Genomic DNA, 25,374 nt, shown 5'->3' with positions numbered 1-25,374 from the left:
AGCTTATTAAGAAGTTTGTTCTTTAAAGATTTTGGTTTCTGAGCAGTTTCAGCTTGTAATACTTACCAGATTTATAAGCTCTCTTTTCTGACTGAAGTCTTTATTGACCTTGCATTTAACAAAAGGGCTCTGGAAATCCTTTAGGTAACTCAGAAAAAACTTCATGTCTCTTTTTTTCCTAGGAATAGCTGCCAACCCCAAATGCTTCCCTTGAATCAATGACCCTGACAGTGCACAAAATTTACTGTTATAAATAAATCTTTTGGCTACCTTATGCTGTCCAGAGAGCTGCAATCAAAGTGTCTGTTCTCAGCTGCTTAATGAGAAAAGGCTTTGCAGCTGAACACTCCCACTGCTGATGGGCTTCAGGTCCCCTCTAGTTTTACTGGAGCTCTGAGATGTTGGAGATGAAGCACTTTGCTTTCAAATGTGTATGTGCTTGCCAGCAGTTGCCACATTAAACCAAGCCATGGTTTATGCTCAGGATTTTATGTATCCAGTAAAAATCAGGAGACAATATATGCTACACAATATCCCAAGCTTACATAGCTTTGTGAGTGTTTTACTGGAGAAACCATGACTACACTGAAGATATTTTTGTGTGCTCAAGAGCTGGTCTAGGGAGTGCTTTAAGAAATGTTTTAAAGGAGGAAAAAATAGAAATGAAGAAAGTGCACAGAGTGAACAACAGCAGAGAAACAGCACTGTCTTTGTGCTAGGGAAGGTTTGAGATAGAAAAGGGTTGTGTAGAAATGAAAATAGTTTGGGTGGAAATAATGTAGAATGTGCTTTTTTTTTTACTTCGGAGCAGTTGGTTAGTGGAAGATTTTATCGTTACTTTCAGTATTTTTCCAGACTTGGACTTTATAGTAAATGTGATTTTAAAAAGGCATTGTTAAATAAATTGTTTTTCCATCCTTAATCTTTATTTAAAATATATATTTTAGACCGTTTGAGTAGTTACAAAAATAGTGTTTTTGGACTGAAGGCATGCTGCTTTGAAATTTTTCCACATCTGTTTAAAAATATGCTTTTTTTATAGTATTGCACTCTGCCTTTTATTTTCTGACAAAAACATTAAACAGAAGTGAAACAAAACATTTCCAGATTTCTGTGAAGAATTTGTAACATTTCAAATCGAAACGTGGATGGGTGAACTACAAAATCAAAATTGTAGCCAAAACCATTGAATTTCTATTTAAATAAAAATAATGTAATACAATAATTGGAGAAAGATCATCTTTGGGATAGAGATGATCTTTCACCTGTCAAGAATCCATTTGTGGTGATTTAAACTTGAAATGGGTGTGATTCTGTCGTGGTGACTGCACAGAATGGGAGATGAAGCTCAGTTCCCAGCTGTGTTTTTCTCCCCCCACAGAGGAGGACTTTGAGAAGCTGCCCAAGTCCACGGTGCCGGAGATGCAGCGCAGTAACCTGGCCCCTGTCATCCTGCAGCTCAAGGCTTTGGGGATTGACAACGTGCTCAGGTTCCCCTTCCTCTCGGTGAGTCCCAGGCTCTGAAGGCTGTCACCTTCCCTTGGGCTGAAGAGAGATCAGGCATGAGCTGGGGATAGCCCACAGAGCCATTCACCATTGCCCTGCTGGTTTGGAAAGTGCAGCTCGTTGTCCCCTGTCAGGCAGCAAAGTGCGGTCCTGGGAGCCAATAGTGCAAATAAGGTGTGTGACCACTTAGAAACAATGATTTGTGTTCCAGAGTTTGATGTTTAAATTGTTGAGAAGTCAGGAAAGTCTTAAAAAGACAAACCGTGAGGTTCTGTAGGATTGTAACTGCAGTCCCATTGCACTGAATTTATGAAGAAAGAGGAGTGTGAGAGCTCTTTGTTCATTTTGCAGCACAGAGTAGGTTGTTAAGGATTTTGCAAAAGAGGAAGATCTATAAACTCATGTTCTATGCTAAACTCATGTTCTATGCTGATAACTTGAATGAATGCACATTTTCTCTTCACAGCCACCCCCTGCACAGTCGATGGTGCAAGCTTTAGAGTTGCTGTATGCTTTAGGAGGTGAGGTTTTAATGCTTTACTTTATTTGTAGCAATATTGCAGGCGTTGTGAAAAATACTTGTAATTTGTATTTGGTGATTGGATGCACTTAATAAAATTTGCATTTCAGAGCTGTGCTTTCAGAAAGAAGGAGAAACACAGCTATGACTGTTGGAATTTTTTTTGTTGGTGGGTTTCTAGAGTGTACCTCAGTCTCTTCTGAATTTGCTCTTTTCTTTTGGTTATTTCAGATGGGTAAGCAAGCAAACAGCAGCAATGGAGTTTAAACTAGAATTTAACTATTTAGATTGGGTAAATGAGTATTTTGTAGTTATCTTATCTGTATTTCCTTGCAATTTCATGGAAGGAAACCAGTCATTTGTCCTTGCTAGGAGCAGGGCTCTGAGCTGATGGGGTGTTTTTTTCCTGGCATATCATCTTTGTGTTCCTTCAGTTCTTACAGAGTGATATGAATATACAAATGGAGTTTGGACACTAATTAAACCAGTAGAAGAGTTAGACACTAATTTTACCTGCACCCAGTTAGATAAGTTGTTACATACCTAAGACTTGCTATGGTAGTGTTTTATTTCATGTTATTGTGCTAGCAATGGAAACATGTAACCCTTGCAGATAGAAACAGAAAAAGTTGTAAGCAAAGGTTTGACTGTAATAACCCAGAATTTATCAAGGCTGATAGAATTGCAAATTTATTCCTTAGTGGGACTTTGAAAAACATGCTGTGTCTATTGTAAATTTTCCTGTTAACACGTTGCAGTCATTATCTGATTTTGCAGTGTGTGTGCTGGAACTCTGCCTAAGCACTGTGAGTCAAATGTGATGCCTGAGTTTGGGAGAGCTCAGTCACTGGAGGCTGTGCGTAAAATCCCACAGACAGTGTGATAATTTTCAAACTCCCTCCTTGCTATGATTTTGAAGGTTTTACTGACAGGAGTTATTAAGAACTGATTTAATTATATTTTTTAAATTAGTTCCAGTCTGTGCTCTGGATGCAGGATGGGCTGTGGCTGAAAGGCTACACCTGCTGTAGTGTAATGCTCTTCATGTTTGTGTTGTTGGTCCTGCAGCTGAAGCAAAGTTCAAACCCACAACAAATCAAACTGTTCTGATTCTATTAGCTGTGATTACAGGATACAACCACTAACAAAAATCCGTGATCATCCCTAAAACCAACACATTTTCTCCTGAATGAACTGGAACTCTGTTTCTCAAGGCACCGTGTGTGTTTCAGTAAACAGCTTGCTGGCTTTTCATGCTTTTAAATGTGTGCCACTTGCAAAGACTCTGCTCTAGTTTTAGTATTGAACTTGCCAGTTATGGACAAATCAACAGATATACACAATCTTGTAATGAAAAGAAAAGATTAGTCTGACAGATCTTGAGAGCATAATTCAAAGTACTTTTCTACTATTCAGCTACTTAAAAGAGTATCTTTTTTAAAATTCTGTTCTCTGTGTTACTAATCACAGCTTGTTCTCCAGTTCATTGGAGTGTGAACAACACTGTTGGCATATGGTTTAGTTTTAGGTGGTTCTGTGAGGAGCAGGGACTTGGACTTGAGCCTTATGGGTGGGTCCTCTCTAACTGGAGGTAGTCTTTGATTCTAAGTGTGTTCATTCTGGTTTTATTCATTATGCTGCTGTTGGCTATTTTAACACTCAGATCACACTGTTGTAGTATGTTTTTATACACAGTTTTCAGCTCCTTCTTGTGTGGTGAGTGAGATGCCTGCTGCCTAATTTTGTTTATAGGAAGAACTGTTACATTGTTGAGTTTTTTTGACAGCTGTGTAATCTTTTTGAATGCAACAAACTAAACAAAAAGCAGAAACTTGATATGAGGCCAAGTAGTCAAAACTAATCTCTGTTTGACTTCAGCTCCTTGTTTGTAGCTAATTCAGAGTTGACAATGTTTGCTCTATAATGTAAACATGAGGCAGCATAAAGGAGATTGTGTAAGTTTTGGAAGCTTCCAGAGGTTTGTGGCTGTTTGTAGACCACTCACAGATGCTGTGCTGTAACTTGTGGCAGGCTGCTCTCTTTTTATGCCCATGGAGCTGTAACTCCGCTTGGCCAGGATTTTTGCCCTGTGCTGGTTCAGTTCCATCTTGCAAAGGAGGGTTTCACTTAAGACACTTGGTCCTTGGCAACCTCTGCAAGCTTGAAACAAGGACCTTCACAGTGGCTCAGGAATGTGTTGCAAGGATGAATTCACAGCCAAAACCACCTTAGGGAAATGGAGAGGAAAGTTCAATAAACTCACTGATTAGTTGGGTGATGTTTTGGCAGAAGTGTTCTGCCCATAAGAGCTTCAAAGAGCTCTTATTCTCTTGGCTGCACAGCTTTGTAGCAGAACAGAGAAGTGCTGATCTTGGTGTTTCAGATGGAAAGAAATGTGTGTGCATGTGTGTGATATACTCTTCAGTTTTTGCTGAAATTTAAGGTGAAGTTAAGTTTTAGGTGGTTTATTACAAAGATTTTATATAAGGCGCAGAAGTGGAGCTGCCCAAGCATTTGCAGCTGCAGTGAGGATTAAATTTCTCTTATGCAAGTAGGAACATAAATTTCATCATTGGCATTGCAGTCACATTCAAAAAGGCAGTTTGGGCTCAGGCCCCTGTTGTGCCAGTGTGGTGCCAGCTCGTGCAGGGCAGATGCTCCTAAGGCTGAGATAGCTGTGTTGAATAAACACATCACTGTTTGTAGGGGGGTTATTTTTACAGTGGTGCAAACTGATTACATCAGAAGTATCTCTCCTCAGCCTTCTCCTTTGATGCCCTTTTGAGAGTCTGAGTTATCAGTTGGAGTTTATTGGTTTTAAACATAATTTAAGAGGCAAATAAGCAGGCAAAAAGTGACTTTATTTTTAGGGTTATTTCAGGTCTTTGTTGAAGATTTGTTTGAGAGTTGTCATGTATCAGAAACAAACACTACCTAAGTTTAAAAAGGATAGTTTTAATCCCTCAGCCTTGTCACACAGTAGTGGTTGTTACTTGAAACCTTTCAGTGTCATGGTACTTGAATAATATCTCCTGAGCATATTTAATTAAAATCTTTGTAATACCTTTTTCTGAGATCTATAATTTCTTGTATATATGTGGATTCAGTGATGGCTTCCAGGATTATTTGAAGGAAACTTTCACCTATTCCAAAGTATCCACTGCAGGCTATATTCTAGCTTATTACTACAAATAGACCTGTGCACAACCCATATATAGATCATGCAAAATTGTATTGGCGTTTGTAGAATGCAGCAGAAGCCAAAGGATTTTGGCTTGATGCACCTGTAGAAGGTGGTGCATAAATATATGGAAATTTCTCCTTTTTCCTACTTAGGAATGCAGTTGTCTTTCTGTAGATGAAAACCTATCTAAGCTATTAGTTGTGGTAGAAATTGAACTTCTCATATGGCATTAGTCAAGTGAAAGCTATTAATTTTTGCAGGTGGTGTGATTTTTTGTTTAAATATGTTAGTTCACCATTGCGCAAAAGCTGCCTTTGATATCTGTTTCTGAGGAAAACTCTGTGACATTATGTGAAAAGCCTGGTAGGTTTTGTTGGACAGTGTAGGGGTGTGTGAGTGAATTACTACATTGTCATGAGTTGGTAGCATATCATATAGTAAAATAAACACTGGCTGGAGGGATCTGTGGGTTCAGATGTGCTGACATGAATTATAGGAGATCTCATTCCTTGACCTGATTTGTGGTTTTGCTTTTCTCTGTGAAACAGAGCTGCAGTGCAGCTGTGGCTTTGTTACCACCACACAGTCTGACAAATAATGTGTTTATATAATGTGAGAGCTGTGGTTGTGTTTCCTCAGGTTGCTTTGCTGTGGTTGGTTATGCAACCTGCAGTGCCCCAAAGTCCTGCTGTTGGGCTCTCACTCACCCCTGCTTGTGTAGTCTATTTCTGGTGCTTTACCTCTTTGTCATACCTCATACAACTTAGTCTATCAGAGTTTTCTCTCAGTTTTTTCTCTTTGCTGCCTTCCTTAGAAAGCTTTTTTTCCTTATTATTGTTCCTTGCGTATTGTATTTTTTTAATTCTGTGTCCTCTGGCAAAGGAAAGGCTTTTCCATTTAAGTCTTTCCCTAAAATCTCAGCATAAAGCTCAGAGTTAGACTGTGACCTGTGCTTTGCATGGGTTATCCTTGCTGCAGGGGTTTGTCTGCAGGAGCCAAATCTCTAAAATGGTAAATGTCCAGGGTTGCTCAGGGTTCCTCTGGCCATCACAGATCAAGCTGTCAGGCCTACCCCCTGCACCATCTCTGGGAAAAGGCTACAGCTGGAACATGACTGGCAGTTGAGTGGGTGATACATGAGGCAGACTAAACTGTAGAAAAGCTTCATCAGCTGTACATCTCTTGTTTAGATAATAATACCTCATTTTTCTCCACGACCTAAGTAGATGTGCTCAGAAAAATGACACCCTACCATCAGCAGTGCTTCCTGTTTCTGAAATAATGCCTATTCCATGTTTATTCCCATTTTCATTCTCATCTGCTTTACATCCCCATTAACAAAGATGTTACGAAATATTTAAAAAGAGGATCTGAGGTCTTACAGCTAATATCCTCTCTGACCATGGCATTGCCTTGGACTGCAGGTTTTTTTAAATTATTGACAATAAGAGTAAAACTTGGTCAAAGTTAAAAAACTTGTGTGTTCAAGTATTTTTGAAAAATAAATCTGGTGACCCATGGGAGAGTAAATGGGTATCATGGATTGCCTTTAAGCTTAGTGTAATACACATTCAGGAACTCTAAGGTGCATTTGCTATATTTGAACTTGTAATTCTGCTCTTTAGTACAATTTAAGTCTAAAAAAAGCCTTGCTGTGCTGTTTTGCCTGTGTCCCAGCTACATTTCTTAATATGTTGCAGGTTTGGATATGCACTGCCGATTAACAGAGCCCCTTGGAATGAGAATAGCAGAGTTTCCTTTGAATCCTATGTTTGCAAAGATGCTTCTGGAATCAGGTAGGAGGAAAAAGATCAGTTTCTTCACAGTCATGTAGTTGTAATTCATTGCTAGACATTTGCTAAACTCAAACTATACTTCATCTTGGTGTGGTCTGCAGTGAAAAGAATTGGTTAAAATCTCTATTATATAATTAGTCTAAGACATTTCACTGTCTAATAGGTCTAACATTTGCTTCTTAAGTTTTCCACTGAAAACATTCACTCTTATATGAAAAAATAGAGGATTCTATTTATTTCTGTTTTAAAGACTATAAAAACATATTTTGCTTCTTTTTAGTTTTATTCTCTATGGGGGCAAGTTGAATGGAAAAGTTTCTTTATTGTATTTTGTCATTTACTCTTCAGGAAATTTTGGCTGTTCCCAAGAGATTTTGACAATTGCTGCCATGATGCAGATTCAAAACATCTTTGTGATCCCTCCAAATCAGAAAAACCAGGCTGTAAGTTCAGTTATGTCTCCTTTTCTGTTTGTTGGTTCCACATTTCTGGACTTCTAGAAAGTATTTTACTGGTGCCTATTACAGACTACAACTTTGTGTGAAAATAAAATAAGGTCTGGAATTGTATCAATTTGTTGTAGGTAGAGGAAAAAACCAAATAACAAGGGAACCTTGAAGTCTTTTAGTAGTACTAAAAATCTCCTTCTGATGTCCAGGAACACAAAAGATTATAAACCAATATTGATCAGTTGAAGGGTTTGCAAAAAAATCCCCCAAAACCTTCCCACACACCATTTCCTTTTGAGATGAACAAAACAGGAAGGATGTAGCAAATTCTTAATAGTCTAATTTGAATGAATGGAGATTCTTTATCTGTTAATTTTTCCAATTTCAGTTTTAGAAGTGTTCCTGAGTTTAGGGGGGCTAGTAAAGTATTGCTATTGTCCAGAGGAACTGCTCTAGGTGGTAAGAATTTAACAGTCCCCAGGAAATACTGAGCTGAAGGGAACTGGGCATGACAGACATGATTTCAGCAAGAATCAATCTGCCTATAAAATGATATTTCCTGTTCTGCAGGCCAGGCAACACAGAAAGTTTGCTGTGGAGGAAGGTGATCATCTGACCATGCTGAATGTTTATGAAGCCTTTGTCAAAGTAAGTCAGTTCCAGTGGATGTGGATTTGCAGGAACGGGAGGAACCTGAGGTTCTCACTTCTAAATCTGGAAGTTCTGGATACAAAAAGTTCTCAAAGCTGAGGACTTACTAAGCTTATCAAGTGATAAGTCTACGTTAAAAGACTCTCTGGTCACCATTTGCCACAGACTTTCCACAGTTCCTCTGAACAGGGAGTAAAAGAGAATCTTTTTAGGATACGGCATGGAAATCTTATGGGTAGACAGCTGTGTTTTCAAGGAGACAGGGATTTTGTCTTGGGGATTGGAAAAAACAAATGTCCAAGTTTCCAATGAAATTAATACTTTCCTCATGTTTTACTGATGATATTCTGCATTTAAATCTAGCAGTCTTTTTTTCTGGTGTTAAATTAACTCATTGATATCATACCCTGAGGTCTAATACCAACCTTGGTACTGCTCTGTAAGCTGAGGTTTATTTAATAGTTTTGAAGTTGCTACACCTCTTTGGGAGAGGTATATTTTACTGATATCAACCACTTCTGTAGTGAAATACTTGCAGCAGTGCTGAGTTGAAGCAGTATAACCACCCAAGTGTTCAAACATGACTTCTTTTCCCCAGCCACAAAGCAGCCAGGCAGGCACCAACTGAAATGTTGCCCTTCACATTTTGTATGTGTGCAATTCTCTTAGAAACAGTCAGATGCAAAAGTTCTTGGAGGGAGTGCTGGTTTCTGGAGAAGCAGCTCTTTGCAGAGAGAAGACCAATGAAAACAGCACTAAAAAGGTTGTTTACATTTTGTGGTTGAAAACAGATGAGTTTATGATCTGAGAGAATTAAATTGAATGACTGATGCTCTTCTCTTTCACCACATATGAAGAAATGAAGCACATCTGTTTGAAAATACTCCATGGCATTTGATCTGCTGCTCTTTACAAGTTGTGAGACATGTTTTTTAGTTACTAGTGCTACATACCCTTGTTAGTTGCTCTGTAAATAGGTAATTTTCAGGGAAAACCACAATAAATGTGTAGTAGGAGACCAGAATTAAGACAGAACAAGGCTATCCAAAAGAGATTGGATTTGCTTTGCTGATGGTATCTCATTGAGATTTTTTTCTCTTCTCACTGTACAGCACAGCAAGAGCTCCCAGTGGTGTCAGGAGCACTTTCTGAACTACAAAGGGCTTGTGAGAGCTTCTGTTGTAAGAGAGCAGCTGAAAAAACTTCTCGTCCGCTTTAAAGTGCCAAAGAAGTCCAGTGAAGGTGATTTTTTTTTTTAAGTTCTTGTCCAATACATAGTGAACGTAGTTTTCAAACTGTCAGTCTGCTCCTTACTTTTCTTGTAACCTTTGGAGTATTTTTATCCTGGCCTCAAAATAATGTTAATTTAGACCAGATTTTTTTCCTAAAAATGGCTGCAGAAGAGTACTTTAGCCTGTTTTACTCCAGTCTTCATTAGTTGAGACTTCCAGCAAAAGTTTTAACCACTGATTATCAATTTAATGGACAGGTTTTCCAAAAGACCCATAAATAGGTCACCCTGTTCCCTCTTTGTCTTTTCAAACAGGTCATTTTTGTTCAAAGTGCTGTTCAGCCTTTGGGATGTGATTTCCAGCTGTGCTGTGTGTGCATGGCTGCCAGGACTGGTTCTTAGCACTTGTTTCTACCTGCTCTGAAAAATCAGCCCTCAGTGCTCAGCTGTCACACTGGTCTGCTTTAGGGATGTGAAACTCTTCATGGAGACACAGGTGGCAGCATTTGCTTTGCTGTGAAATTGAAGTCAAAAGGAATTGCAGGGTTTGTCTGCTTTCCTGCCTTTGCTGTCAAAGCCTGATGCACTCTGAAAAGTTGTTTGAGATTATTAAGTGGTATTTTAGGGATTTTTGCCTTTCCATTGATTCATCTTACAGAAAAATTCTTCTTTGCAGGTGATCCAGATCCTGTTTTGAGGTGCATAGTTTCTGGATTCTTTGCTAATGCAGCTAAATTCCACTCCACAGGAGCTTACAGGTGACTATATACAGTTTCACTACAACTGGTGCTTGGTTGAAAGCTCCCCTGATGAATTAATATAAGTTTAATCAACAAGCAGATGTTTCTCCTAATTTGCAATTAGGAACATGTGGCAATCAATGCACTAAATATTTGAAGTTCTGTATTTGCAAACTGCCTCAGTGTTTATCTCTTCTCTTTGGCAAATATAGCTAAAATTATTAATAGTGGGAAGCTGCTGCTAGTAGTCATTAGATTGCTTTAAGTTAAGCAAGTACAGTTGTAGTGCAGTGGTGTTGTAGCACTCCCAGAGCACTGAGTAAAAGCCTGAAATGTTACTTTTTCATTTCATGTAGATAAAACTCTTTTAGGACATCAAATTAAGCCTTGTTTTATCTGCTCATGAAATGCAAATGTTAATTTCATTCATATTCCAGTCGTTTCATTCTTGCTTTCATAAACATTCATACTGGGGCAGAAAGGAATCAAATGCTAAGCAATAAAGAGAGGCACAGTCTGAAATAGTATTTTGTTTTCAAGGACTATCCGTGATGACCATGAGCTTCATATCCACCCCAGCTCAGTGCTGTATGCAGAGAAACCTCCACGCTGGTAAGTTAGAGCTGCTTTCTCTTCTTTGGGTTTTTTTTAAGGGATTTGCAGCATCCAAACGGAACTGCTTCTCTCCATCAGTGGAGGAATAGATGTAAAAGGTCATAGTTCCCACAGGGAGAATCCAAATGGCATTTCCTTTGCAATGTTTTGTAGGGAGTATCCAAATAAAAAAGGGGAATACAGTGATGTTTAACTGTCAAAGAAACCTGCAGAGGCTGGAAAGCAGAGCCAGGTGACCCTGTTTAGTGGACATCTTGCACTGCAGATTGTTCTCCAAGTAGTGGCTGTATCTAGACAGAGCTAGGGTTAATTTACTTTTATTAAGCTTATTAAGGAAATATCCTCTCAAACAGGTGCTGCAGATATGGGAAAGGGATTGAAGGGAAAGAGATATCAGGGAAAGGGCTTACACATAAAATGCATGATGTGAAAAGTTAGGGCTGTCCAACGGATTGAGGAAAGAACTGGCTGTGCTTCCCATTAGCTGGGATATGATCATTCCATTTGCAGGTCAAAAGTCCTCAGATAACAAACAAAAATGTGTGTGGAACTCTCAGGTCAGTATGATCAGCCTGAAGTATTTGGACTTCCATCCTGCTCTGCCTGCTGCTGAGACTTAGAAGGATAAACTTGGCCTGGTGTCATGGCATCCTGTCACATAGGAGTTAACTTAACAACCTAAATTTCAGTGCTGCTGCAGCCTGGGTAACCATCCTTTATTGAGGGCTTCACTTCTCTCTCTGCTAAGAGCGTATAGGAAATGTGTTGTCATTCTGGTTTGTTTTCCTCTGATTTATTTTTAGTTGTGTTAGTTGTTATGTCTCAGGACGCATTTGGCAAAGAGAATTCTGAACTCTTTCCTCTTTGCTTTTGAGAGCTAAATACCAATTAATGAGAAGCCACAAACCTCAGTTGTTTGCAGCTCTGCTGTGTGTAGGAGGCAGATGGTGACTTAAGGATTTGGTAGCTGCCTTTCAGTGCAAGGGTTTGCACTTCGTGGGGAAAAAGACCTTACCAGGTGAAGGTGACCTCAGAAATAGATTGTCCATGCTGGCAACCAGACTGTGTGGCAATGGGGATGAGTCCACATGGTTGGTTGTTCCTCAGTCTCTTCCCAGGAGATGTTCTGGCTGGAGTTAAAGCTGATTTCTTCCTCTGATGCTTATCTCACTTGTCTGCAGACTGGCGCCAGGGATAGTCGTGCTGGGGTTTGTGCCCTCCTTGTTGTGGGTGCAGGGTTTTGGTGCTTTGGACATTTTCCCTTATGATATCACTGAGTAATTCATATTCTGTCTTCCAAAGCATCAGTTGTGAGTCCCCCTTGACCCTGTTATAAGTAACATTCTTTCATATATACCTTGCACTCATATGGTCTGGTAGTTTGTGAGGTTGTTTTCATCCTTAGAAAATCTAAGGATTTTCTTAATGTGGAGAACTCTGATCAACCAGAGAGAAAGAGGTAGGAGGCTGAATTACAGCTTAAGGACTCTCTTGTCACTCTGTAAGTGCCACCTCTGGCAGCATGTATGTGAAACTGTCTAAATATGATGTTAATCAGCTCTCCCTCATTGCTTGACAGCAAACACTATTCAATTTTGTCTCCTTTCTCCCAGGGTAGTCTACAATGAAGTCATACAGACTGCTAAATACTACATGAGAGATGTGACAGCTGTTGAATCCTCCTGGCTGTTGGAGCTGGCACCTCACTTTTACCAGCAAGGAACGGTACGGAATCGGCATAAAGGCCAAACGGTACCATTGCTGCAGAGCAGCTCTTGTGTCTGACCTTTCTGAGGGTTTGTTTTGCTGTGGTCTAATGGGACAGAAATTACTTTGCTCTGGTCATTGTAGTGATTGTAATATAAAGGAAGAGGATAGTTAGTTGATGCATGAAATGTTTTTCTCTATTAGCCAGCCAATGGATCTCAGAGTTACAAAATGAGATCCATTTGCTGGTAAAGTTACATTTACTATGGTATCACTTTGGGAAATGAAGCCTTCAGCCATTCCATACTTCAATATAGGCCCTTGGTAGCACGTCCCTGAGCAGAGCTGTAGGTAGGCAGTGATCACACTTTGCATAATCATTTTAGGAGACCCTTTGCATGCTTTGCAAATGTTTGTGAAAAGCCTGAGCCTTTGTTTTTTTGAGCATTAATTATGTTTACTGCAGAAAAATCAGTTTTGATCTGTTCAAATGTGAAATGGCAAAGAACAGCTGCTGTTTGTGCAAAGCTTTATTGCAAATTGCTGTGTGTGATACAGATACCTTCTATTTATAAGTATTATCTTTTAGCAGTTGTCACCAACCTGTGTAGACTGTCCTGTGTGAATCTGTCAATCCAGACTTATTCACTGGTCATTCTGAGAACTGAATTGATATTAAATATTATCTAAATTTAGTTTAGCTGGAGCTGTTGGTAGCACATAGCCTATAAATACTGTACAGATTACCAAATTGATCTTGTATTTGAACTTCTCATGGGACATTAATATCTACTGAGCTTTATATTTTAAATTAATGAAATATTTCCAAAATCTGAGTGAAAAAATGCATTTGCATATCAGACTTGTGAAAAAGGTGGCCTGTTTCAAATTTATACATCTGCTTCACTATTTGACTTAGAGAATCTGGTGTTTGTTTTCTTCACTTCCTCGGGGTTTTGTCAAAATGGAGAATCCTGTGGTGCACAGAGCATCTTGGGACACCTCTGTGGTTACAGTTCCCAACAGTTTGGCATCTGTTCATGTGATGGACTCGAGAGAGGGGTTGTTTATGCTCATCTTGGATAATTCATCTCAATTATCCAGACAATTCCCATCTATAAATGCACTTACTAAATAGCTGAATATTTTCTGCCTTTTTCCTATAAGGCATTTTACAAAGGCAGTGGTGACCCCTGTGGGGCAGAGCCTTGCGCCTTCAGCTGCTGGGAGATGATCTGCAGACATGGTATAAAAAGGAGCTGAGCCAATGTTGAATCAAATTTGTTCCTGCAATAATTAGTCCTTTGACTCACATGTTTACAGTTGTCACATAATTTACATTTAGCAGCCCACACCCACACAAAATCCTGTTGTGACCTCTCCATGGGCTGAAATTTGGGGTGAGGTTTTCCTTTTAGGTGGTAGCAAAGAGGACTTGTCTTGAATGAGGGAACATGTTTTTCAAGGTAGTGCTACTACTGCTGCAGATAATCTAGGAAATTACATCAAAACCCAATTTTTACCAAGTTTTTTACCTTTTGATCAAATGAAGTCAGTTTGCAGTATGACCTTATCATTGCTTTCATCCTAAAATAAATGGTAACTCTCAAGGATGGTGCTGATTTTGAGGAAAATTCTGTCTTCCAGCCTGGTCAGTTATCCATATCAGCCAAAAGTCTTGGGTGTCCTTATAAAATGTTTGAAAATTAGAAACATTTCTCTTGTGTAAAACTATGAGTAATACATGTAAAATTTTAATAAGTGAACTGTTGCAAATCACACAGGTTTATGTTAATTGATAGATACCTAGATCCTTTTTCTACTGAAGGATACATATTTGTGCTAGAAAGGAAAGGTTTTACTCCTTTGTCAAGTTACAAATTACCACTGAATAGGGCTCTGTGTTAACAAATGTTCTTCTACAGCTTGATCTTGGCCAGCTATTTTTCATTCCAAGTTTTGCAGAACTCTTCTCATATTTCATTCCACATTTGTAGGTCTTTAAGGTCACAGAGGTTCCAAAGATCCAGTGCAACTTCAGGATTAATACAGTTGTTAAAATCTTGTCCTTCACATACATTCTCCAGGTGTTTTTTGCAGATGTATTGTTGGGAGCACATCTTTCTGTGCATTTTTACACTTGGAAAATTGCTTTCAGTGGGAAATTTTTCCTATGCTTGCAGCTAGTATAGAAGAACTAGGAGTTATTTTACTACAAGTCAGAATATCAGTTTGGGGTACATGTGGGTTTTTATTTAATGGGTTTATTTTAGTTGTGTCAGTAACAAGCAGAGCTTGGAGAGGTGTGGATATTTGTGTTAGAATTTATTTAAATTGTGATTAAGGATAGAAAGCATTGTAGTTATTTTTTTTTCCCTAATTTTTGGTGTATCTGCTAAGCAGATTTGTTTTTATTTTCTTTTTTTGCAGCATCTTTCCTTGAAAGCAAAAAGGGCTAAAGTAGATGACCACTGACATGACTTCAATTGTTGTGACATCAGAAGCAGAAACTACCAGTGATTTCAAGCTGGCTACAGTCCATTCAGCAGTCAGTTCATTAGCAATTTGATCTTCCATCAACCTAAATGTTTAAATGCCTGCCAGGATCTGTAGGGGTTTATGCATGACCAGTACATTGTAAACCTAGAGCTTGCATTGTGGACATTTTAATCTTTGCCTACTTGACCTCTGTTGTTAATCTGGGCATGTTGCTCCTTTTAAATAGGTAGAAAAACAACTTAAAAAGTAAGAGGACATACAGGACCACAAAAAACCTGAAACCTTCAAGAAAGAAACAGATTTCCTGGAGTGGTACTGCCTTATGAGCGTGGGGAGTAGGGTACCCTGCCTCCTGTCACCCAGAGCACTGTGACTTACACCGGCCAAACTGAGCCTGGCTCCTGCCAGCAGGAGCTCAGGGCAATCAGCTACCCCTTGAAATGCAAGGTGCTGCCATGGAAACATTGATTTCCTGTTGGACCATCCCAAACTGGTGCAGCTTGTGCTCCCAAGCAGTAAAAGTGTCCTGCCCGAGGCTGAGCTGGCCCAGCTCACTGTGCTGAGCAGTCCCTGGGTACTCAAAGGTCTGGGCTCTGCACATGGGAGCTGCTGTTTGGGGAGGGGAGAAAGAGAAGATCAGTATTTTTAAGATGGATTAATTTTCTGCTCAATCAGGGGACTAAAGATGTATGTTCATAATCAATCAAGTTCACAGACAGGGCTTTACTTTTCTTTTTTTTATCCTATGAGAGAAAAAATGTTAACCTTCCACTGGTTGGAAATACCAGTAAATTTCATCTGAGGAGTATAATGGAACTCTGTTTTTTAGCCTCTGTTAATCAGCAAAGAAGGAAATGTTCTATATTTTCCTATAAGGAATACAGTCCATTATATTTCTTTTATTACAAATCTGTTCTTTGCTGCTTGGGACTCGTTTTCCTCTGTTACTGAGGAGAAGGATGCTCTGAACAGTTGCTGCTTTACTTGATATTCCATGGCTACTTTTCAGTAAGAAATTATGCTTGTTTGTGTTTTAACAAAACAGTTTGGATACACATATCTATTTTTTTCCGTTTTCCATTTTTACCTATATATATTTATTTTAGAAAGGCATTGCTTGAAAATTTTATTTTTGTAATTCAACTGATTTGATGAATATGTTTTTTGGCATATTAACTGGTTTTATTTCCTTCTTAAAAAAAAAAAAAAAGGATGTAAATAGGCAAAAATTTCTACATAGAACAAATGCCTTCCTCATCACAGGACTGCCTTGAAAACTTTCTTGAGAGCTTCTTTACCTTGTCCCTTCCAAATACCTGCAGAGAACACGTTGTGCCACATGCACTGACTGCCAGCACAAACACATGTACCAGTCTCCAGGAATGGCACCAGCAGCATGAAAACTGTGTCATCTTCCTCCTTGTTGTCCCTGTGCCCTCACCTTTGTATTTCTCTCTTAGACTGGAAGCTCCTCGGGGCAGGGACTGTCTCCTAGCCAGAGCTGAGAGCAGTGTTGGAACTCACTAAAATGATTTAATTTGCAGGTTTTTATCTCTTAAAGGATTAGAGAAAGAACTGAATAGGAAGACTTGTCAATTGTCTGTGTTTCTCTGTCCTCTGGAAGTATTCTTAAGAAAAATAAAACTGTTGAATTGAGGAAGCTTGGGCATGCTTCACTTGGGTCTGAGCAGGGGGTGATTTCCAGGGGTGCTGGGTGGGTGTGTTGGGCTGGGCTGGCAGTGGGTGGCCACTGCATTTGCCAGCTCTGAGAATTTTGGGTGGCTCTGGGGACCTGTCTTGTTCAGATGTTTTTACCTGATTGCACAGCTGCAAGATTTCCTCTAGGAATGGTTGTGATTCCTGCCGAGGTCAGAACCCAGGGGTGTGCAAGTTTTGTCACATGCTGCAGACCATTGTAGTTAGGTAAGAATGAGTGCAGTAGGTCCTTATAAACAAGCAAAAAATAAAAATTGAGACTTTTTAGCAGTTTTACAAACTCCTGAGGTATCTCCACACCCAGAACAGGCAGACCCTACTCTAGAGATGCAGGCTAAGAATTAAGTGTTACTAGGATCCAGACTAAGGTCACCTTTAGAGAGAAAATACTGCTGGCATCAGAGATGTGGGCCCTTGGAAGTTGTTGGAAGACAGAAAACTTAAAAAACCCATAAAAATCTCATTATTTTGTAAAGCTTTGGCCTCCAGCTCCCTGCTAGATTCGTACAGAGCATTGTGCTTTAAGCTTTATGTAAGGAGGTGGCTCTCTGCCTTGGTGATGGCTCTTTGCTGCATTAAGGCTGCTGTGGGGAAGGCTGGAGTCATTTGAAGATGGCTGTCAGGAGTTTATGGAACATTTGAGGATTGGAACCCTGGCTTTTAGAGAATGAGGTTAAAATATCAGTTTGTTGAATAAAAATATTGCTTGGAATAGAAGTCATTCCAGTGCTGGCAAGGAGACAGATTTTTTTAAGAAGTAAATTTACAACCCATTAACATCAAATGATTGTGGGGTAAAAGAAAGGTGCATTCCTCAAGCCCCTCAGGAACTGTTGTCAATGTTTCTACTTGGGACTTCAGTATTGTCAGCTCTAGAAGAAAATAACCTGGAATAAAGATTCAGCCAAGAAAATATTGAGATGTTTCCCATCTTTTAGATTAAAAGTAATTCTGATAAACTAATGGGAAAACAGTCACAGCCCTTTCTGGTTAATCTGAAGAGAGAGACAAGTAATTAAAAGTTGGGAGCCTTGGTTGCAGGGAAGGAGGGAGAGAAGAGAGCAGGGAAGCAGAGAGCCTTTCAGAATCCTTTTGGGAGCATCAGTGTCATGGAGAACTGCTCATCCTGGGATTCTGGTAATTGTCATTGTAGGCAATTTTACTGAAAGCAGCTTGGAAACAGCTTTATTACTGTAATTTCATAATGTTCATCTCTATCAAGTGATCACACAACCAACAATTGGCAAAGAATGCCATGACCCCAACTCAGCATTTAGAGTAAGCAACTCTGCTGGGGATTGGAATGAAAAAGTTGCAAGATGAACGTGAGTAGCTTGTAGAAAAACTTCTTAAATCCAGTTTTTGGCTTAAAATTGGCTGCATTTTAAGAAAAGTGCCAGTAGATGGCAGGCACCGGTTTCAAAAAGTATCTTGGGGAAAAACTAATTGGCCAATTCTTCAAAAGTTTCCCTTATTCTTCAGTTTTAACATTTAATTAGTTTAATAGCAACTGGGATGAAAAAGGGTAAAGGAAAAAGCTGTTGGTGGCTGTGGGATAAAGGCAGTATTTGAGGTGCAGAGATCAGTGAAAAGCCCAGAGGGCTGAATATCCTGCTGGTTTAAAAGCAAACAAACAAAATGCCCTAAAAAACCCCAAAATTCCCAACCAGGTCATTCTGTAGTGGTTCTTTTGCTTACACCCTGAGTCACAGAAACTGGCAGTTTGTCCACACTTCATATTCACTAGAAAGGAATCTTTGAGCTCTGTTGGATTCTAGCCACTATTGTAATAAACAAAATTAACAGTTTAATGCAAAAATAAAAACCCCAAAACCCCAAACCAAACTAAAAAAATCCCTGTTTTGTTTGTGGCAGCATGGCAGATGTGATTTGTCTCAGAGGATGCAGTAATATCTTCCTGCACCATTCCAAAATTGGCTTTGCAGGGCTGTGGATGTGGAAGGCTGTGAGATGCAGGGGTTGAATTTGGCTGTGTTGCAAGTTATGAACAATCAAAAATTTCCTGGGGAAAAAAAAAAAAACAACCCTCTTTTCTCCTTCCTAGAATAATAGTTACAATTTAAAATAATGAAATGCATTTCTCATGTCTTTCAGATTTATCTGAACTCTCCCTGACAGTTCCTGGAGTGCACAGAGCATCAGGAGCAGCACTGCAGGAAATCCCTGCTGCTGAGGCATCAGCAGCTGCCATCCCACCCTTGCTGCTGCCTTGCTTTCCCAGCTCCAGGGTTGCTCCCTGTGCTCTCCTCCCACACTGGGTGCTGCAGGCAGAGGCAGAAGGGGATAAAAGCTGAAGCAGAAGCTGTCAGAGAAGGATGTTTTCTTTCTTTGGGGTGTTTCTGATGTCCTCCCAAAGATGGAAGTGGCTGGGTGTGCCTGCAATGATTCTTTGCTTGTGCAACCTCTGCCTGCAAGGCTCCCTTCAAGGAGGGAGCACCTGAGCAGGGATCAGCCACCAAATCCCTGCAAACTTTCCATCCTGTACTGCTTTGCTTGGAAAGTCAAACTTAAGAGAAAGAGCAGGACAGAGAGCAGCAACCAAGAGATTCTTGGTTCCCTTCAGCCAAGAAATAGATTGTTTATTGCAAATGCCTGTTGGCAGAGAGAGGATCCTGTCAGACAGGGAATGTTTTGATGTCAGGAAACATCTTCCATGAACCAGGTTTTATGGCACTCCTGCTGCTTCTCCCTGTGGTGTCTGGGGAGATACCAGGGTTTCACAAGCTGTGCAAAGACCCTGCTGCAGCCAGGGCAGGGAAGGGCCTCTCTGGGCTGGCACTGGAAGAGCCAGGGTCATGTTCAGTCCTGCCAGGGAGCCGGGTCTGCCTGGCCCTGCTGTGCTGGCACAGGCTGGGCAGTGCTGGGGGAGGCATCCATCACAGAGGCAGCTCTGGGTGTAAATCCAGGCTGGGACAGTGTGAAATAGTGATGGCATTAGGAGCTGTCAGAGCAGCCAGGATACCAGGAAGGCTCTTTGCAGCTCCCTGGGGGTGCTGGACAGCCTGGCACATGGAGGGGGGTTGTATCAGAGCTGCAGCACTGTGAACATGTCTTGGTTTATTCAAAATCTGTCTTTTTGGAAATGGCAGCTGCTGCTGATTTAACCCTTTGCATCTCACAGGTGGGAAAGCAGCATCACAGCGGTGAGGGATCCATCAGAGAAGCCTTGAAGCCTCTTGGTTTAGCTAGAGAAGCAGAAAGTGATTCCCCCTGCAGCTGTGTGCAGGGGACCTGCTGCACTGGGCTGTTTCCAGAGGAGATCATTCCTGGTTCTGGTACAAACCCTGCCCTCAGAGCTTGCCTGTCTGAGCAGGGAGTCAGAGCAGGGCTTGGACACCTGATCTACCTTGCAGGGCTCACCATGGAGAGAAGAGACAGCCCTGGTGGGGTGTGTGTGTGCTTCCTGTTGGCAGCAGGGCACATCTCTCTTGCTGTGCTGAGAAGAACCAGGCTGCCACTGCCCCTTTGTGTGGCCCAGGGTCCCCACATGGTGATGGTGTCCACATCCTAGCACTGATTTTCCAAGCAGCTGTCAAGACTCCTGTTATGCTCTGTTCCTCATCCTCTCCCCAAAATATATGTGGAAAAGGCTAATTTTAAGTGAATTCTATAAATGGCAAATGGCCCCATTCAAACCTCATGAACCCCTGCTCAAAATGGTGCCATTCTGGGGGCAGGATTTGCAGCAGTGTGTAACCTGCTCTGTGCAGGTGACTCTGTGGGTATTTGTGCCCTTGGTGTGATTTTTCCTTACACATTTCCATTTCAGCCCCGTTTGGGGGCCTCCTGGGGGTGTGCTGTAGCACAAGGAAGGCTTGTGAAGATGAGTGAGGAGATCCAAGTGGGAAGATCTCATCACTGGGCAGGGAATGAAGGCAGCAGGGGTTGGTACACACTGGTGAAAGCAGCTGCTGCTCTGGGTCTGCTCCATGTCCTCCTGCTGCTCTCCATCCAAAAGCTTTTCACAGCCACCTCCTAACTCTTGTCCCTTTGTCACAAAGTCCTCTTGAGTCTATTTAAGGGTTGTCTTGTGAGAGTGAGGAGGGAATGCAGAGGGAAGATGTATTGTAGAAGGAAATCTCAGGGGCTGGGGAGGCTGAAATATGTGGGAACCCGCTACTCAGTCATTTGAGTCAAGTTCCCATTAGGGTTTGGAAACTTTCCAGGAGCCCTTGTACCTAAGCAAGCAATAACTTCTGGCAAGACAGGAGTTTTAGGCTTTGCCAGAATTCCTGCATCAGCTGCAGTGAGAGGAGAGTGGAGCTGGGCCTGACAGGGCTTTGCCCAGGGCACAGCCATTGAGGCAGGCACCCTGCCTGTCACCATCACAGCTCCTGCTGAGGTGGGATCTGCAGGGAAAACACCTTCAAGGACTCCAAGGCACTATCCACCACTCTGGAGCAGGCAGCTTGGTGTATTTCTACTGAAGTTGTAGATCAACATTGACTATTCTCCTCCTGCCTCCCAAATTTTATTCTGGAATCACTTTTTGGTTGGAAACAAGGAACTGGAACATGTAAATTTTGCTGTTGACTTTGTTTCTCTCTGGGTAAATCCACTTGTAGTTCATTTTGCTGAAGTGTAAATACGGGTGAAATTTTATCTCCCACAGCAGTAGGAAGCTGCAGTGTCTGTCAGATTTATTGACACCCACAAACACAATGCTTTCTAGAAGGCAAAAAGGGTTTTGGCAAGTGGGCCTGCATGTTTGGAATTTTGTTGCCAGAACTGGCTGAGACGGTTTGAGAGAAAACTCTTCTTTCTAAAACTGGAAGGAGCAGATTGCTGACATCTGATATTTCTCAGTGCTGACTGATCTTTAAATGCTGTACTTGATTCTGGTTGCACTTTTTTCCTCACTTCACTCTCTCTGGATGAGTGGCAGAAAGTATTTTGCCACATCCCTCTCCTTGCTGTGCTTTTCCACTGCAGAAAGATGCAGATCTGCAAAGGAAGCTTTTTTCCCTCCCTCCCTGTTCAAAAAGCTGTGAAAGAAGCGGGGTAAAACTCCAAAACATGGGTAAAGGGTTAGGATCTTCCATGGGAAAAGAAATCAAAAATGTTTTAAATGAAAGTTTTCAGTGAAAAAAACACAAATTAAGATTGTGCCTCTGTCTGCCAGTGCCCAGCTGTCAAGGTGTGGCTCTCCAAGCTGTGCTTTGCACACACACCCCCACAACAGTCCAACTCACTGGGCCTTTGAAATGAAAATTAAAAGTCCTTCTAGAGACTTCCAGCATCTCTCATTTGCTCCTGCAGGCTGGTGTTGTTTTGGCTGAAGGGTTGGTATGGCACAGCCAAGGTGGGAAGCATCGAGAAAGCTGCAGTCAGCAGGCTGCTGCTAAAATCTTGCTGCTTACTTGATGCTGGACAGATGATATGGAGCTCCTCATGGCCAGCACGGGGCAAACATGCCATGAAAAATGGCAAGTGAATCAAAATGAAAAATGGCAAGTGAATCAAAATGGCAAGTGAATCCAAACGAATGATTATGAGATTATGAGGAGCAGCTTTTCCAGGCAGCGTCTTGTCTGTGCAGCCAGGATGGTTTGGTGGTTTGGAAACTTTTAACATCTTTAAAGATTAAATCCCTCATCCCTGTAGTGTAAACTTGCATTAGTTATTTACAGCTCCATGCATGAAAGGGCTCTGGGCGTGAGTCAGGGAGCTGTGAGGGCTGATTTGGGCTGTCTGGCTCCTGCAGTGGACACCACAGCCTTGGGTGGGTGTCTGATCTTCCATGCAGTGCAAAGGGACTGCTGATGCCAAAGGATAAGGTGTGTGGCACCCAGTGTGCCAACTGAGATACCTGAGACAGCCAGGGAAAAGTGAGCTTGAGGTGGTAGTGGCAGAGAGAGCTCAGCTCTCAGAGGTACTGTGAAACCTCTCGTGGAACTGAGCTTCTGAAAGCCTCCCATAAAGTGATGTACAGAGAGGCAAAGCAGTTCTAACACTGGGAGCCCAGAACTCAGACCAGTGAGATGCTGATGGCCAGCATGGTTTGGCTGTGCAGAGTTACATCTCCTGAGGGAGAGGGACACAGCCCATTTCATTGGCCTTTGCTGGTAAGTGTGCAAAGAAGTGTGAGGCTGGTGAGCTCCTGCACCACACTGCTGCAAAACAGTTAAAATTCCACCTATAGGAGGAGATAAGTGATAAACTCGTGCCCTGCATGTTGGCTCAGATGCATTCACTCAAACTATGGTGGGTCACCAGCTCCAGGAGAGGGGTCAGGGTGCCAAGAGGGGACCTGGGCACTCCCTTGCAAAAGGGAACCAGCAATCACAGCATCCTGGGGACAGACTGTGGCTGCAGCTGTGCAAAAGCAGCTTCACAGAGAGCCCCAAATGCTTCTGCAAGTGCTGGGGTGTGTTTGAGATGAGAGGGATGCAGGGCAGAGCATCTGGCTGGGGGTCTGGGACACGGCAGGGGCTGGGATCAGAGCCTGCACCATGAGCTGGTGCAGAGCAGGGGTGCCTGGCACGGGCACTGGGCTGGATGGGGAAGGCTGGGGAGCCCGGGATGCTGACAGCAGGGCCAGCCAGAGGCACTCGAGTAACAAACTGAACGGTGAATATCTTAAGATGACTTTGCTTTATTGTCCACATCAGGTCAGCGGAAAAAATATTGGGAGACTGAACAAAGAGACAGGCTGCTTTAGCAGATAAATGGACTGATCATTTCGTATTGAGGAACAATCTCTAAAACATAGTTTACTGCACAGCTGAGGGCTGAGGCATTTGCTGATGCCAAGAGCTCCTTCTCTGACCCTCGGCACGCGTGGAATTAAATGGCGCGCTGCTTTTTGATGGTTAAACTCCCCGAAGAAGACACTCCATTTGTTACCAGGGCTCTGATGAAGTAAAGTGTGGTTTATATGTACAAGGCCGGCCTTCAGCTCATCTCAGAATGAATGGAGAGGTAAAATTGAATTTTACACCGCTGCTGCTGTGATTAATGTGGGCTCTGGAGCCGGGCGCTGGCCGCAGGAGGGCAATGCAGGCTCGCTCTGGGCAGGAGCCTCCAGCCTCCCTGGGGCAGGGGGGGCAGCCAGGGGAGGCTGCAGAAATGAATGGCTGCTGTAGGAACGAACCTGTTAGCACAATAAATCCTGCCGTGCCTGCCCAGCGCAGCGCTCCCACGCCAGGCTGCACCTGACAGAGGAATGAACCTGTCAGATGAATAAAAGAGCACGTGGAGATTAAATCAGGGGCTAATGGCAGGGACTGAGAGGCTGGGCAGGGTACAGCTCAGTGCTGGACAGGGACCTGCAGCTGCTCCTTCAGCTCCATCCTCTGGGATGGCTCAAAGGAAGGCACAGGAAGACCCCAGGGGTTTGAAAGCTTCTCATGGGCAGGACAGGGACAAACTGCCCCCCAGGCCTGACCCTAACCACCAGAGGAGAAAAGGAGAAGATGAGACCTGTCCATAACTTCCTTTGGGACTGAGAGGCTGCTGCAGAAGGGAGTTGGGAGGCCAGGATCTGTGGAGCATCCTTGCACTGGTGGAGGTGATGGCAGCAACACTCACCATTGCTCCACTCCCTGGTGTGGGTCTCAGATTCAGTCAAAGAGAGAAGCTGAGAGTTTCCAGCCAGGCAGAAGCCTGGGAAAGAGCTGGAGAAGAATGTAAATAATTCTTTATCTCTCTTGTTGTTCACATTGTTTATAGTTAAGTTCTATCACTGTGCGTCAAGCACTTTACACCAATGCTTTGGGTTGTTTTCACTTCAGGACCAATGGAGTTGGTCCTCACGAAGCTCTGTATAAAAGAGCGGTGTATTTTGAATAAACAGGAGTTTTACTCTCAGCAGCTTCTGGTCAGTGTCTTCTCACTCCTGTCCTGCCTCAACAGCAACACCCTGGGACTGTGCTTGTCCTGCTGGGCAGAGTGCTGCCTGCCCGTGCTTCCTTTCCCACAGTCCCAGTGGGGAAACAAGCTGCTGTGAAACCCTTCCCTGGTAAAAAATGTTCTCCTGCATGTTCTGGCCAGTCCTGCTTCTTCATCTACATGGTGGTGACCACCTCCTTCACCTCGAGCCCCGGCTGCCTTAGTGATTGCTCACCTGGCTGGGCTACAAATGAATTCTCCCTTCTGGTTAATTCTTGGATGTGGGAATGATCCAACCCCGCTCACTGCTCAGTGCCCCAGATCTCCTTGGCAGCATTGGAACCCATGGTAGGATACTCAACTATTAAAAGGTGGCGTGCTCATTCAGAATATACATTTCAAAAGGTAAAAATCAGGAAAATGTTGGGCTGAATACTGCAGAGGACAGTTCCTATGTTAATTCAGGTAGGGGAATAGTTTCCCTGAGATTTACTCTACTATTTGCCTAAAAATGGAGCAATTCAAGGCAATGACATACATTAAAAGTAGAACAAGGTAAGTAATTGTCTTTTACCATCTCTTCAGCCCTGAGCTCAGGACTTTGGAAAGCTGAAGATCAGAGCTGGTAACAGGGAAACAACGTGGAAACCTGTTAGATCTGCTCTGCTGAAACCAATGGACCCTCACCTACATGACTGAAAACAGAACTGTGCAAATCATTGCTTCTTTTCCCCTCATAAACTGAACTTTTATGTGTCAAGTATCAGGAGAAACTTATTTTACTTTTTATTTTTCTGTTGGAATGCAAAATCAGGCTTACTGGTTTAGATCTTACAATTTTTTTTTTTGTTGTTTTTAATTCTAGATGAGTTACTTTGGTTTGCTTTTAGATATTTCTAAATCGAGGTA

General features: G+C 42.1%; 1 protein-coding gene across 2 annotated transcripts in view; it reads left to right on the top strand.

The window, feature by feature from the left end:
• Positions 1 to 16,558, top strand: part of DHX35 (DEAH-box helicase 35) — a 28,873-nt gene extending 12,315 nt beyond the window's left edge. Inside the window, exons 13-22 of one of the 2 annotated variants that reach the window (XM_021527847.2) lie at positions 1,382 to 1,506; positions 1,973 to 2,027; positions 6,911 to 7,006; positions 7,355 to 7,449; positions 8,026 to 8,103; positions 9,219 to 9,348; positions 10,014 to 10,095; positions 10,618 to 10,689; positions 12,306 to 12,444; positions 14,830 to 16,558. In XM_021527847.2, coding sequence (XP_021383522.2) covers positions 1,382 to 1,506; positions 1,973 to 2,027; positions 6,911 to 7,006; positions 7,355 to 7,449; positions 8,026 to 8,103; positions 9,219 to 9,348; positions 10,014 to 10,095; positions 10,618 to 10,689; positions 12,306 to 12,444; positions 14,830 to 14,874 — 917 coding nt within the window. In that variant the 3' untranslated portion in view covers positions 14,875 to 16,558. The remainder of the gene's footprint in view (positions 1 to 1,381; positions 1,507 to 1,972; positions 2,028 to 6,910; positions 7,007 to 7,354; positions 7,450 to 8,025; positions 8,104 to 9,218; positions 9,349 to 10,013; positions 10,096 to 10,617; positions 10,690 to 12,305; positions 12,445 to 14,829) is intronic. The other variant, XM_077787029.1, reaches the window with a different exon arrangement.
• The last annotated feature ends 8,816 nt before the right edge of the window (positions 16,559 to 25,374 follow it).

The sequence above is a fragment of the Lonchura striata genome, chromosome 17 (genome assembly GCF_046129695.1).
Source record: "Lonchura striata isolate bLonStr1 chromosome 17, bLonStr1.mat, whole genome shotgun sequence".
Lineage (NCBI taxonomy): Eukaryota > Metazoa > Chordata > Aves > Passeriformes > Estrildidae > Lonchura > Lonchura striata.
The sequence above is the reverse complement of the archived record's forward strand: the minus strand, read 5'-3'. Positions and strand labels throughout refer to the sequence as shown.